Here is a 16396-nt window from a genome sequence, read left to right as displayed (position 1 = left end):
CCATGTATATGGACTGTCTAAAATAGGCAAATATACAGTGACAGAAAGTAAATTAGTAGTTGCCAAGGCCTGAGGTTGGGAGAGTGGTGAATGGATTCACTGCTAATGGGTATAGAGATTTTGGAGGGAATTTGGGGCAGGGCACGGCAATAAAAATGTTGTAAAATTGATTGTAATGGCGGTACAACTCTATGAATTTACTAAAACCTACTAAATTACACAACTTTAAATGAGTGAATTGCATGGTATGTGAATTGTATCTCAATAAAGCTGTTATAAAAAAATCATTCATAAGTTGATCAAGTTAATTTTAATTGTAACAAACTTTAAAGAATAATGAACTAATTCTCCATTACCGCATAAATGATTAATTTTTACATTTAACTTACACCTAAACAAAACTAAAATGCCTTTCAAAATTATTTCAACATCCATCAGTATTGAAAAAACTAAGCACTATAAAATTCACCTACTGACTCTACATCATTTAATGATATAAAACATTTGAGTATGAATAAACTACTGTACTGGAACTTTCCAAAAATATGAAGGAATGTGTCATTCATTTCCAACATACATGGCTTCAAGTAAAAAATATATAGTATTATAAATCATTGTCCCATTTTAATTTTAAATGTGAAAAGAAATGTACAAGTTATTCTATATTAGTTTCTATTACTGCTGTAACAAATTATCATAAACTCAGTGGCTTTAAACAAAACAAATGCACTATCTTACAGTTCTCACATGGGTGCCACTGGGTTAAAATTAAGGTGCTGACAGGGCTGCATTTCTTTCACGGGGCTCTAAGGGGAGAATCAGTTTACTTGCCTTTTCTATCTCCTAGAGGGTGCCGACATTCCTTTCTCATGACCCCCTTCTTCCATCTTCCAAGGAAGCAATGCTGCATCTTTCTAACCCACTGTCTGTAGTCACATCTCCCTCTTATTTACAACTTCTTCTTTTAAGTACTTATGATTAGACGGGGCCCACATTGGACAACTGTGGTTAACCTTCCATCTCAAGGTCTATAACTTTAGTCATACCTGCAAAGTTCCTTTTGCTATATAAGAGAACTATTCACAGGTTCGGAGGATTAGGACATGGACATCTTTGGAGGGCCATTATTCCACTTACCACACTGTGGAAATCATATATAGGTAGGAAATAAAATGTTACTTTGGGTTAAAATTCAGTAACATAAAGGTATAAGGGATTTCACTCCTTCTCTATACTGTCAAGAGATTACTCCTTTCCCAGCAGACACAGGAGGCCTGTCCTCTGGAGAAAAAAAACCAGACAGATGCTAGACAATGGATTATCAGGCACAGAGAAGGGAGCAGTGACGTAGCAAACAGAAACCAGAAAGTTTACATGGAATTCTGCTCTCTGAACTGTGAGATCTTTAGCCCCCTTCTCCTCACCTGTCCAGGAGTCTGGCAGTCAAAATTATACCTAACAGTTAGGAGATGAGAGAATACTTCTGCTGAATGGATGTGGAAAAAAACTACTGATACTGACATTTAAGGTGTTCTCGAAGAAAAAGCCCCCGATCATAAAATCACCCCTATAGGGAAAACAGCCTCACATAAATTTAATTACCATTAAATATATGAGTGCACATCTAAGGATCCCCAGTCATCTGAAAGCTTTGACATGAAAGAGACAAACATGAACAGAATTAGGGAACACAGAGGAAACAAAGACAATGTTAAGGATAAAAACAAAAAACAATAAACAAAACAAAACAAAAAATTGAAAAGTAATTACAATGAATAGTCCTAAAGAAGTAAAAGAAGTTTTGCCATCATGAAATAAGAACATCTGTTATTAAAAGAAAAAAGAACAATGAAAGTACACATGCATCCCCAAAATCAGGAATTTAGTAAAAGAGTTGGAATATAAAGTTGAGAAAATCTCCCAGAAAAAAAAAAAAAAAGAACAATATGATAGAAAAAAATATTAGAGGGATGCCTGGGTGCCTCAGTTGGTTAACCATCTGCCTTCAGCTCAGGTCATGCATGATCTCAGGGTCCTGGGATTGAGTCCCACTCAGCAGGGAGCTTGCTTCTCCCTGTCTGCCTCCTCTGCCTGCCGCTCCCCTTTCCTTCTGCTCTAACATAAATAAATAAAATCTTAAAAAGAAAAAAAATATTAGAGAACTAATCTAGCAGCACCAAAATACAATTAGAAGTTCCAGAAAAAGAGAACAGAAAAAAGAGGAAAATAACAAAAATTAATTTCTCAGAACTACAATACATGAGTTTCTAGACAGAAAGGACTCACTAAGCTCCCAGAGATGAATAAAAATGTACCACACCAAGCAAGGTACTGAATTTTACCACTGAATACACTGGAAAAAAAAGAAAATACTAAGAGTTTCAAGACAGAGGATAAAATGAGTTTAAAAAGCAGAAAGCAATACTGACAGCGAGGAGTCAGTCAAGTGGTGCTTTAAAAAAATGTAATATTTTATACACAGCCGTATTATTAATGAGCATAAAAAATTAATTTTCAGACATGTAAGATCTCAAAAATTTACCTCTCACTAACCTTTACTAAATAAATCATTGAAGAAGTTGTCCCACTAAGATAAGGGACTAAATGAAAAAAAAAATTAAATGCAAGCAACAAAAAATTCCACCTATGAAAGTTAAAAGGAAGTCCCATGATGATGATGAAGCGAAGTCCAAGGATGACATAGAAAAACCAGTTCAGATTAGAGCTGGAGGAGAAAGAGCTCCAGAGGAAATATCGAAGAAATTATTTGACCTGGTTGACCATATCAAAAACTGTGTATATTTTATGGAAGGAAGGAAGGAAGGAAAGAAGAAAGGAAGGAAGGAAGGAAGGAAGATTTACAAAGAAGTCGAATGTTGTAAGAAGAGTTGCTCTTAGGGGCGCCTGGGTGGCTCAGTCGTTAAGCGTCTGCCTTTGGCTCAGGTCATGATCCCAGCGTCCTGGGATTGAGCCCCGCATCAGGCACCCTGCTCTGTGGACAGCCTGCTTCTCCCTCTCCCACTCCCCCTGCTTGTGTTCCCTCTCTCGTTGTCTTTCTCTTTGTCAAATAAATAAATAAAATGATTAAAAAAAAAAAGAGTTGCTCTTCGATCAAGGAGACTAAAAAATTGAAAAACAATGTAAGGCAAAGGAAAACTCTATTCATGCCTTCCTTTAAAAATAAACTAAATCAATGAGAATCCTTAAAATTTACTTAATTAGGGGGATAGTTTCAGTGTACAGTTTCTTTCAGCATCTGCCTCACCCCTGCCTACTCAGCCTTAGAACAGTAATATGATAAAAAGTGTTCATAAAGTAAGACAGCATGTTTCTATTATTGTTAATCATTGTTTTGTCTTTGGAAAGTTACTATCATAAAGAAGTCACTATGAAATTGGCTAAGTAAAACAATCAAATGTCACTTTGAAAAGTAAGCAAAAGGAAAATTTCAAAAAAATAAAATCTTGGAGGGGCGCCTGGGTGGCTCAGTCGGTTAAGCAGCTGCCTTCGGCTCAGGTCATAATCCCAGGGTCCTGGGATCGAGCCCCGCATTGGACTCCCTGCTCGGCGGGGAGCCTGCTTCTCCCTCTCCCTCTGCTTGCCTCTCTGCCTACTTGTTCTCTCTCTGTATCTCTCTGCCAAATAAATAAATAAAATCTTTAAAAAATCAATAAAAAAAATAAAATAAAATCTTGGAAACAAATGAGTATCCAGTATATACATCTGGTAGCTCATTTGATGAAAAGTATCTCCTGGAAACATTCATAAAAATTTTTTTAGAAGAACAATAATTATAATAAAGGTAACTGCAAGAAAGGGAAAACATAAGATTATCAACAAATATGGTCTTTAAAAATAAAACAATTTTTATTACATGTCATGAAGCCTAATTACAAAGTATTACTATCCCTAGATTCTTTTAATAACAATGTGTGTGTACTTTAACCCTCTAATCAATAGTGGGTTTTTTTTTTTAAGATTTTATTTATTTATTTGAGCAAGAGATAGAGCATGTGAGAGTACGAGCTGCGGGGGCAGGGGTGGTTTAGAGGAAGAAGGGGAAGCAGACTCCCCGCTGAGCAGGGAGCCTGATGAGGGGCTCAATCCCAGGACCCTGAGATTGTGAACCTGAAGTGAAGGCAGATGCTTAATGACTGAGCCACCCAGGCGCCCCGAATAGTGTTAAGGATAAAATAATAAATGCAAACGTGAATATAGATGAGACTTTTAGTTCTAGAAAAGATTATCTAATTTATTTTATAAATGATACTGAGTATAAACAAAGTAAAGTACTTATCCAAGGCCACATAAACGGTTATTGGCAGAGTATGAACTACAATTCAAATCTACCATGTGCTAGTCCAGGTACTTTCCACCACACACTATGCTATCTTACAGGTTTTGATGATATCAAAAACACGCAAGAAGTTAATTTTATACCATCTTCTACTTTTTAAAGGGAATAATGCTACAAAGAAAATGTCCTAGAGAGGAAGATATCAGTACATTTTAATGGATACTTTCTAAAGCATAATTATAAGTTATATCCATAAACAAGATATTTCTAACTGAATAAATAGAAGTTATTTTAAATTAAAATTAAATTTAATTAATTAATTAATTTCCCAAAGTCCTCCCTCTCACCTTCTGTCTATGGTTCCATGTTAGTAACCTCAGATTTGACATTTAAGTGAAGGCCATTTTACTCAGGAGGTCATGAGACTCAGATGCTTGGCTTTTTCACAGGTTGCTGCCTTCTAGACCTTTCCATTAGCTCCCACTTCACAGTCCTGGCAGGCTTTGCAGACTTCCCCACAAATTCTCATTTTTCTACCAACTCAACAGTGCTCTTTGGGCTCAGATCTTCACTGTCAAATTCTCTGGCCTGGTGTCAGTTCCTACCACCTACTCAGTGCTTCAGGATAGATATTTCATTGACAATTTCTCTGATGTTCAGCAGAATGCCTCTGACATATGGTTAAAGTTTTCTTGACATCCACAACCCCAGGTATGCCAACAGTAGTTAGTATAAGTCCTTAATTCCCCACAGAGTGAATTCCATTTTCCTGACCAAACCTTTAGCCACTAAGCTGCTGAAAGCATGAGGAGCCTATGATTCTGGCCCAAGGACAAGTACCAGGAACAATCACTGTAATCCTGCTTGGAAAGGCAGCATAATGAAGCACTTACAAGTTTGGCCTCAGAAGCTACCTTAGTTTGATTCCTGGCTCTACCATTTAGAAGCTGTATGTCCGTAGGCAAGTTACTGAATTGCTTTGCCTCAGTTTCTCAACTGTAAAATGGCAATGACATTGGTAACTACTTCATAGCACAGTAATGACAATTAATATAAAATACAAAGTAAATAACAGATAATGGTTAAATAAAAATATGCTTTTCAACCCTTTTTCTTTAGACTTAGTCCTATTTGTGCCCAATAATAAATAAGAGAATATGGTTCCTGAGAGACTGAAATACTGAAGATGGGTTATTTGTGAGCCAATCTAAGATGAAGTTACAAAATTATGTTCCTGGAACAGGAAACAATATGTGAAGAATTTTCTAAAACTAGATCATTCCTCTTTTGCTTATTAATACTTCATTATTTCCATGTCTCTTGAACTATGCCCATATTACTTTTCCATATGACTCACTGATTACTTTTTTTCGTATTTTTTGTTTCACAGACACACTAAAGAAATGTCAGATAAAGTTCAAAATATATACCCTTATAATAAAGGTAGATTCAAGGCATGTGAATTGGGCTGGGGAAGGGTAGCGCTGGGAGGAAAGTCAAAGGAGACTTAATACTTTTGAATTTCTCATAACAAAAAAAAATTCACGTATTACTTTCATGGTTAGAATTTAAAAATAATTCTAACATTCAGAATCATTTTTAAAAAATTTTAACAATTCAATATGAGATAATATGAAAATATGAATCAGAGAATATCCATGTTTGTACAAGAGGAATGTTTTCTGAAAATACAGTATTTTCATTCTTACAACTCAAAAATGGCTCTTTTAACCCATCATTTTTAAACAACAAACCTTTAGTGCTATCATTTTTTTCAAGTAACTCTTCTGGCTAATCTTTTATCATCTGTGGGTAAGAAAAAATTAGGGGAAGAAAAAGTAATACTAGGACTACACTCTGAAAAGCATCTATATCTTATTGGATCTACTGTCTCAAAATATGCTATATTAATTTAGATTTCTATAAATCCTTATTAAAGAAATCAGAGTAGAATAAAATGAAAAAAGAAATTCCTTAGCATCTAAATAATAAAAATATAGTAAGGCTTGCCAAAGTGTTCTATTCCCCATTGCACTCTCTGGCTATGATAAACAGAAACTGCCTGTCAGCAGGGAAAAGTGGATGCCATTCTTCTAATAGCAGCCTTATTTGGCACAAAGCAGGCATTGGAGCACAAAAATTGAGTCCATGGGCCCATTTCTCTTAACACTGATCAAATCAAATGAACAAATCAAAAAGGTTTCTGTTGCTTAATCAAAAAAGCTGAGATGCAATAAGCCAAGTGTTTTAGGCAGATTTGGAGTAACTAGTTAGGAAACAAAAACCACTATGTACTTCTCCATCTTCATTGCCAATACCAAAGCATGCACTCTTTTTTTCTACAACAAGTTTTACAGTATTCACAATTCAGAGGGAAAAAAGCAAACCAATACAGAATAGCAAAATAAACATATACTGGTGGCTAACATATACACATACTGTCAGTGTACTTACAGATTTGCTGCTTCTATTTTCTTTTTTAAGTATCAACTTCCTCAAGGTAGAATAACCTTCAAACATTTTACTAATTAACTTCTACACTATTAAACTGTGATTGAAAGGAGTGACATCAGTGCTCTTGCACAAGCTGGGGGGGGAAAACATTTCACACTCAACCGAAAGTGCAAAGAAAAGGAGTGTTGAATCTTATATTTAATGTGAACAAACTCAGGTATGCAAGTTAGTAAGCGGGTATGTGACCGCCTTACTATAGATAACACTATGCTACAGAAAGACACACGAATCTTCTGGTATCACATTCCCAACTATGCTACCTAAAAACCAAATGTTTTACAACTTCATTTATACCTCAAGTAAATCTCTTTTACAGACCTTAAAAAAAACAAAACAACAACAACAACAACAACCAGGTCATTAATTCAGGCTATCTGAATTTAAGCCCTATTCTGCTTACTATCTGTAACATCATAGGTAGGTTACTGAAGCTTTCTGTTTCATTTTGAGTAAAATATGTGTTATAATAGTCAAATACTAACTTATTTTTTAAAGGGAGAGTAGGCCAGAGGATTAGTACAGTGTCTGGCATATGATGAGTCCTCAATAAATGTTAGGTATTATTACTATTAAACAATCTTAGATAAAGGTAGACTAATCCCTCATTTCCTCTTCTGACTTAATATCCTTTGAAGAAAGTAATGAACTAAAATATCCAACGATCAAATAGTAGGAAGAAAGACAAAATAATAGGATGGTTGGGTTTATTAGCAGTATGGATAAACAGAAGTTAAATTAATAGTAGCAACATACCAGGATTTACTCAAATATTCCAACATGTAAATCCCTTCCTTCCCTCCTTTGCTTCTTTACTACCACTATATTACTTTTAAACATAAAGACATAAAGTATACAAGGTGAGAAAGTAATAGCAGGGGGAAGAAAATATGTTCAATAAAAATGGGACTTCAATTTATGGCAGCCATGATCATTTTATATTTTTCATGGTTCTTAGAGACAACTCTATAGAGACAGTCCTTCAAAAAAAAAAAAGATTAAAGTGCTATATGCTTAATTATACTATAAAGTCTGAATTTTAAAAATAAAATTATTCTAACAGAATACCAATTCACATATCCCACAAAATAGATTTTTGAAACAAGAGAAAAATCATTTTTACTAGCATGAAATAGCCCAAACTTTTCTAAAAACTGTGCTAGTACTATAACCCAAAGGATATAAGTTGTAGAATGATGGATAAAAGTTGTAGAACAAATGATCATTTTAACAGTACTATTAAATGATATTATTATTTGGAAAATGAGAAATTAAAGCTTAGGATATATGTCATGAACTCCCTATATCACAAAGGTAAATTTTCTTTAAAATTTTGATAGAGCATTATGACTATTGTGAAATGAAGTAAACTTTGATCAATAATGGCAGGGAAAATACAAACTAACAAAAGCAAGAATTATTATAAGAAATTTAAGGATAGAATATCCAAAAGTGTAATATATGTACCAAAATAAAAAGTGTAAGTAGGAAGATACTAGGAACAACAATTAAAAAATTAAACAAAGGGAGAGATAAATCAGTTATTTGTTGTGAAAGATATACTTGGTTATACAAATGAGTTGGCAGTTAGGTACCTGGAATCCCATAATTAACAGTATACTAAGAAAAGAAAATAGACTGCCTCATTTTTAACCATACTGTCTAATAATTTAAAATGTTAATACAACGTTGAAACAGAAATGGTAAGATAAAAAATTAAGATAACAGGAGAAACTCAGCCTAAATGGTAAGCTCAAGATCAAGATGACTGAATCACTCTCTTCTGCACCTCTCATTCTTACGTTCCTCGATCAGGTACCTGACCAACTGAACATGCTCATCAAAGGTTTTCTGAATTGCTGTATGGATTGATGGGGGGAAGGGAGGGAAGAAGGAAGGAAAAGAGTAAAAGTAATAATCATAAATATTATGTAAATAGTTATTTTCAAACTTTAGTCTGCATGTAAGAATAACACCTAAGCAGTCTGCTCAACCCAACCCCTAATTTTAATTCATTAGCTCTAGGATGAGTCCAAAACCTAGATTCCAACAAACACCCCAGATGATCCTGATGAAAGTAATTCATGGCCTCTAGAACACCATTTCTAAAGCTGGTACCACCCAGAACTCTACGGTAGAATAAAAAAATGGGTCTTGAAAAAAGTGCTCTTTGATAAGTTAGGAAAAAAGTTAATCATTTTTCTAAACAGTAGTGTTTCTCAGACCTTCAATATATATTTGAATCCCCCCGAGAGAGAAAATAATCATACCGTATTTCCAAAATTACTGGCCATGAAATCCTTCTTTGTGTTTTACCCACCCATATCTATAAGAGGACTAAGACTTTTACACAAGAAAACAAGAGACAAGGAATAAGGTTAGAAGAATTGGACTAAATTAGAAAACTCAAAAGCTTCCTTATAATTCTAGGCTGGAAGAGCAAACAAGTAAATTAGAAAAATATAAGATCCTCTTTCATCTCAAGTAGTATTAAACTACGGGCACAGAAGTATCACTATAATAGGTATGAAATTTCACTTCTATATAGAACTTCAAAGTTAAAAATAACAACACTGGTCCTAAAGATTTCTTTAAACAATAAAGAAAGAAAATGTTTCATAAAAGGATAATCTTTGCAGACACAGACACATGAAGTAATAGTTTTTCTCTAAGATCTTGGCATCGAAGTTATACAAAATATATTAGAAATAGAAATAAGCAGGCTTACTTAAGGAAAATTCTCTTTAGTTCATTTGTAAACAAGATGTATTTGTGAGGCCTAAAGAAATGTTTTAAACTAGTGGGAATTATAAATAAAACAATTTCAAGTTGATCAATTTAGAGTATTGAAAATCAACTATTTAAATTATCTAAGAGACAATTTCCACATCTGTGTCATCAATTTCAAGTAAGCCCATAACACAAAACTGAATGAAGTACTCTAGGTGACTTCTCTTAAATAAGATCTCTTAACTGATTACATTAAATATGGCTACTACAGATTAAAGAAAATTTTTGAGAAAGCTGTGACTTCAAGGAAAAAAGCAAAAACTCTCTAAAACTAAACAGGTAACAAAACAAAGGATGACAACTAATTCAAAAAATATCTACATCTCCTTCAGGGGGAGGCAGATTTTTGAAAAGTGTCTGCCTTGGTTCAAGGTAAGAAAGTAAAAAATGCCCCCCGCTAAGAATTCGTAACTGCAGACCAGCCTTCATGAGTTTGAGGCAGAAATTCACACCACTTGTGTAATGGAAAAAGACATACACAAAATTTATTTAAAATGGTCTTAGGTTGGTAGACCTCCCAGGTACTTGGTAATAACAAATATAAATGCCTCCTGGAAGAAATTCTTTAAACTCTATCGTCAAAAAATTTTTAATGAGAAACTAACAATCTCATAGAAAAACTGGAAAAGAGGGGCGCCTGGGTAGCTCAGTCATTATGCGTCTGCCTTCGGCTCAGGTCACGATCCCAGGGTCCTGGGAATGAGCCCTGTACCGGGTTCCCTGCTCGGCAGGAAGCCTGCTTCTTCCTCTCCCACTCCCCTTGCTTGTGTTCCCTCTCTCGCTGTCTCTCTCTGTCAAGTAAATAAATAAAATCTTAAAAAAAAAAAAGGCTTTAAAAAAGAAAAACTGTAAAAGAATTGCATTTACATTCCCTAGAAGAGAAAATACAACTTACCAAAAATAAACAGATATTCAAAGACATTAATATTGAGGGAAATGCAAAATAAAATGATAAACTATTTTACATGTATCACATTGGACAGCACTAAAATATTGGACACAACAAGTTTGTAGAGCAACAGACCATTCATTGCTATGAGCATAAACTGGTTTGGAACACAATGGAATTACCTAGCAAAACTTAAGATGCACAAACCAATAACTAAGCAAATGAACACCTTGGTATTTACCCTAACTCCTTGTTACCATGCTGCAGGAGACATCTACAAAAATATTTAAAACAGAGTTGTTTACAAAAGGAAAAAGATGGAAACAAAACTGCCAATCTACAGAATAAAATATATGATCTATTCTTTTAATAGAAAACTATACATTAGTGACTATAAATGAATCATAACTACAGAGATCAGTATTTATGAATCAAACCAATGGGTTAAAGTATCAAATAACAAAAGGAAAAAGTCTAACTCCATTCATATAAAATTCAAAAACTGCAAAACTATATATTACTTATGAGTACACACAATTGGAGATTATAAAAAAAAAAGAAGAAGAGAATGAGAAATATAAAGTTGAAGATAGAGGTAACCTCTGTGCTAGATAGATGAGAATGTGATTACCAAGGATTCACAGGGGATATCAAAGCCTTTGGTAATGTTCGATTTTTGAAGCAGGTTGGTGGATACAGTGGGCATTCATTATTATTATGCTTTAAGTTGAATACATAAACCATAAATTCTCACACATGTATGGTGTATTTCATAATGTAAAAATAAACTCTTAAGAATGACCAATAGCAACATACTGGTTTCTTTCTTTGACTCCTGAGTATATGTTCACCCTTAGTCTTTCTCACTTCTTAAATTTTGGCCTCAGATTTGTGATGATTATGATAAATGGGGAAAAAATTACCGTGTTTCTTATTGGAATCTTCTTGGGTTCTGGAGGCATATCCTGTGGAACAAATTTCACGGGTTCCTTAATCTGTCTCCTTGATCGTTTGGTCCCATCTGGTAAGGTTTCCATGGCCATGTCTGCTTCCATATCACTGCTCCCTGCCTGGTCACATTCTGAACACTGCCTACATAAAGAAAAAAATGTAAGTTCACACATTTATTTTTATTGTCTAGCATTAGCTATGGTTTCTATTAATACAAAATCCAGGTATATGTGAAGAATATATAAAAATGTACATTCCTGTAAGAATGACAATAGTAAATATATAAAGCAATTCCTTGTATCCTTGTAAGTATCATAAACCCACATACAATAATGTTACATGTTTAAGTGAACCAACATAAGAGATTCAGCACTGATGGCGGAGTCCAAAGCAATGGAAGTATGTCTCTCCACCTAGAAAACAACTGCACTGGCAGAATCTGTTTGATGTAATTATTATGGAACTCTGGAGTCTAGTAAAGGCTTGCAACTTCCAAGGAAAGACTTGCACAGGTAAACTGCCATTAATTTCAGTCAATTTCAGCTCTCAGCAAAGTCACAGCTACCCATTTTCCAACCAAGCCAGACGGCAGGCAGCCATGCACATGTTCTTGCAGTAGCTTACATATAGCTGTTAGGAGCCACGATGGGTAAAATAAACCATGTCCTCCAAATATTGAGTGTCTGTGCTCTGATCACCGAAGTACAAAAAGGTGAGTGAGCTCCCCCTTGGCCTGAAATGACTTCTAGAACTTAAAATTATCCCCCACCTTCATTCTTCTCTTTGCCCCCTTTTGGGAGCCAGACATTAAACACGTGGACATTCAAAAATAAGGGCATACACAGGAAAAATTAGAAAATGACCACACTTGCCCAGGGAAAGGCTCAGAAAAGTTTACACCTTAGTTTGATTCTCAGCCAGAGACAGCACACTATAATAAAAAACAAAAACAAAAACAAACAAAAAACAGAAACAGTAACAAAACACAGCAAATGTTGGGAATGGAAGAAAATCTCATTTCCAAAGTTACCACATTATTAAATTCAAATGTCCAGTTTCTGACAAAAACCTCACAAGGTATAGAAAGAAAAAGGAAAGTATCGTCCATTAAAAGGCGGGAAAAATTAACAGAAAATGTCCCGGAAGAAGACTTGATGGCAGATCTGCAAGACAAAGAATTATTTTTTAAATGCTCAATGAACTAATAGAAATTGTGGAGAAAGACAAGAAAATAACTTATGAACAAAATGGAATTAACAATAGAGAGACAGAAAGCCTAAAAATAAACCAAAAGGAAATTCTGGAGATGAAAAGTACAATAACTAAATGGAAAATTTACTAGAAGGATTAAAAGGACAGATTTGAGCAGCAAACTTGAAAGAAAGAACAATGGAAACTACAAAGTCTGAGGAACAAACAGAAAAAAAAAAAACTTGAAAAAAAGTGAATAGATCCTAAGAGGCATGTGGGACATCAACAAGTGGACCAACATTTGCACTGTGGAAGGCCCAGAAGAAAAAAGGGGCAGAGAGAATGTTTGAAGAAATAATGACTGAAAACTTCCTAAATTTGATTAAAGAAGATAATATAAAATCCAAGAAGCTCAACAAATACGAAGCAAGATAAATTCAAAGAGTCCCACACCAAGATGCATTATAATCAAACTTTCCAAATAAAAAGACACAAAGAGAATCTTGAAAATACAAAGAGACAAATTCAGAATCGTCACATACTAGGGATCCTCAATAAGATTACAAGCAGATCTCTCATCAGAAATTTTGGAGGCCAGAAGGCAGTGTATCAATATATTCAAAATGCTAAAAGGACCAAACGAACAAACAAAAAAAAACTGTCAACCAAGAATCCTATGTTCACCAAAACTGTCCTTCAAAAGTGTGGGAGAAATTAAGACAGTCCTAGACAAAAGCTGGGGGAGTCTGATACCACCAGACTTGTCCTACAAGAAACGATCAAGAGAATCCTACAGAGTGGGGGTGGGGGGGAAAGGACACTAGATAGTGTCAGAATCCATTATGGAGAAATAAAGATCTCAATAAAGGTTAATACATGATCAATTATAAAAGCTAGTATTATAAAAATGGGTTTTAACTCCACTTCCTGTTTTTTACATGATGTAGAGACTAATACATTAAAAAAAAATTAATGCCCTAAAAACTAATATTATTATAACTGTTTCTTAAGTCCACATTCATGTTGAAGAAGGATTTAAATAAGATATAGAGGGGCACCTGGGTGGCTGAGTCGGTTAAGTGACTGACTCTTGATTTCAGCTCAGGTCATGATCTCAGGGTCATGAGATTGAGCCCCACATCAGGCTCTGCACTGAGCATGGAGCCTGCTTAAGATTCTCTCTCTCTCCTCTTCCACTCACCCCCCTACAGGCTCACACTCCCTCACTCTCAATAGTATAAATAAATAAATGAGATATACAAAGACATACAAATGACTAATAAGCAAAAGAAAAATGCTAAACATCACTAATTAGTAGGGAAATGAAAATCAAAACCACAATGAGATACCACCTCACATCCAATAGGATGGCTATGAACAAAACAAAAAAACAGAAAATAGTAAGTGTTTGCAAGGATGCAGAGAAATCGGAACTCTGTGCACTGCTGATGAAATGTAAATCAGCACACCTGCTTTGGAAAGCAGTATGGTGGTACCTCAAAAAATTAAAAATAGAATTACCATATAATCCATTCTTAAAGAGATATCTGTACACCCACGTTCATAGCAGCATTGTTCACAATAGCTAGTTGTGGGAGCAACCCCAGTAACCACTGACCCATAAATGGATAAGTAAAATGTATACACATACAATGGACTATTAATTCAGCTGGAAAAAAGAAGAAAATTCTGCAATATGCTATGACATGGATGAACTTGAAGATATTAGTCTAAGTGAAATAGGCCAGTCACTAAAAAGACCACTACTACATGATTCCACTTACATGAGGTACTTAAGAGTTGTTAAAATCATAGAGACAGAAAGTGGAATGGTGGTTGCCAGGGGCTGGAGGGGAGGGAAGAATGGGGAGTTATTATTTAATACATAGAGAGTTTCAATTTTTACAAGATGAAAAATGCGACAGAGATAGATTATTATAGTATCTTATCCATAATATAATAATTATTAATGTATTTAATACCACTGAACTGTACCACTTACAATAATATTAATGTATTTAATGCCACTGAATTGTACCACTTAAAAATGATTAAGATATAAATTTTATGTTATGTGTATTTTGCCACAACAAAACATTTGGAAAAACAAGAGTAACATTAAAAGATAATTAAACACTGAAACTTCAATCTAGATCAGTACTGTCTAGTAGAATTTTATGTTAGAATTATCTGTAACTGCACTACCAGTACAGCAGCCATGAGCCATATACAGCTATTGGGCACTTGTAACGTGGCTAATGTGACTGAGGAACTGATTTTGAAATTTTAATTTTAATCAATTTAAATTCAAGTAGTCACATATGGCTAGTGGCTAACACTTGGACAGCAAAAGTCTACAAAATGATTGTTGAAAACCTTGCTATTGCCAATTATAAAGGCCCATTTAAAAATTCATGAGAAACTGTTAGAAGTAAAATTTTTCATATATTTTCTTCGAATTTAAAAGAATGATCAGGGGCACCTGGGTGGCTCAATCACTAAGCGTCTGCCTTCAGCTCAGGTTGTGATCCCAGGGTCCTGGGATCAAGCCCCGCATCGGGCTCCCTGCTCAGCAGGAAGCCTGCTTCTCCCTCTCCCACTCCCCCTGCTTGTGTTCCCTCTCTTGCTGTCTCTCTCTCTCTGTCAAATAAATAAAATTTTTAAAAATAAAAATAATGATCAGAAAGTAATTCTTTAAAAGTCTAACTTATAGTGTTATCTTTATAAAAAAGAGTTACGGTAGATAAAATTGTTTGATATTTAGTTTACATATCAGTACCCTTAGTTTATATCAGTACTTAGTTTATATAAGTACCCCTGAATGCATCTTAGAATTCTCTCACCAAGTATTTTCAAAGATTTCTTATCATTTGAAGTCATACTCCATCAAAATTCACATCTCTCACTAATAAACATTATCAAACTAATAATTATTTTTTTAAAAGTGACTTTAAATTCTGAATTCCAGTAAGAGTTAAATGCAACATGCCATTTGTGTTAATAAGACATACACATTAATTGCTAAAGTGCAAATTAATATTTAAGGCTTTGATTTTAATATCTAAAAATACCCATTCATTTAACCAAAATTGTTGAGGAAAAATTTTAACACTAAAAAAATGACCAATAAGAAAAAAACAAGTAAATAATTTGCCATGTTGTTTCTTAAAAAGTTTTATATGTCTATTGGTAGAACAACCAAGCACTTTATTCCTTGGATTCACAGACTGCCACCAATATTAAAATACAGGGGCACCTGGATGGCTCAGTCAGTTGAGTGTCCCAACTCTCAGTTGTGATCTCATGAGGACTGAGATCAAGCCCATGTTGGGCCCTGCTCTCATTGGGGAGTCTGCTTGAAGATTCTCTCCCTCCGCCCCTCCCCTCCCCCTGCTGGCACACTCTCTTCTAAAATAAATAAAGCTTTAAAAAAAATTAAAATACAAATAAAGTGTAATACACCCAATTGCTCCTGTTTGTCCCATATGAAAAGATTAAAGACGAATATGAGCAAAAAACACCTAACAGTATTCCTAATTTAATGAGTATATTTTGAAACAATCTATTGGCAATCCTGAATTGTGAAAAACTCACAAATGTTAGATATTGTTAGTAAATAACAAATGGAACAAACATCAAAACAGAAATGCCTATAGAAAGATATCAAATTATATCATAGAAAAGGACTATTTCATTAAGTGATCATTTCTACCAGTTGAAGTGAAATGTAATCAAAGTTTCTCAGACAGTTCCAATTCATTTTTAAC

At 34.5% G+C, this 16396-nt stretch overlaps 1 protein-coding gene across 4 annotated transcripts in view; it reads right to left on the bottom strand.

Moving 5' to 3' along the window:
• The window catches only part of PHF14 (PHD finger protein 14), a 199429-nt gene that overhangs the window by 114678 nt on the left and 68355 nt on the right, over positions 1 to 16396 (bottom strand). For all 4 annotated transcript variants that reach the window (XR_015766710.1, XM_088018232.1, XM_028119281.2 and 1 more), the window contains one exon: positions 11411 to 11579. Coding sequence is in view for 3 of the 4 variants with exons in the window: in XM_088018232.1 (XP_087874358.1) it covers positions 11411 to 11579 (169 nt within the window). In the remaining variant the exon portion in view is untranslated. The remainder of the gene's footprint in view (positions 1 to 11410; positions 11580 to 16396) is intronic.

This window comes from Eumetopias jubatus, unplaced genomic scaffold (assembly GCF_037043125.1).
Source record: "Eumetopias jubatus isolate StellerSeaLion01/CBP00866 unplaced genomic scaffold, mEumJub1_p1.0 scaffold_14, whole genome shotgun sequence".
NCBI lineage: Eukaryota > Metazoa > Chordata > Mammalia > Carnivora > Otariidae > Eumetopias > Eumetopias jubatus.
The sequence above is the reverse complement of the archived record's forward strand: the minus strand, read 5'-3'. Positions and strand labels throughout refer to the sequence as shown.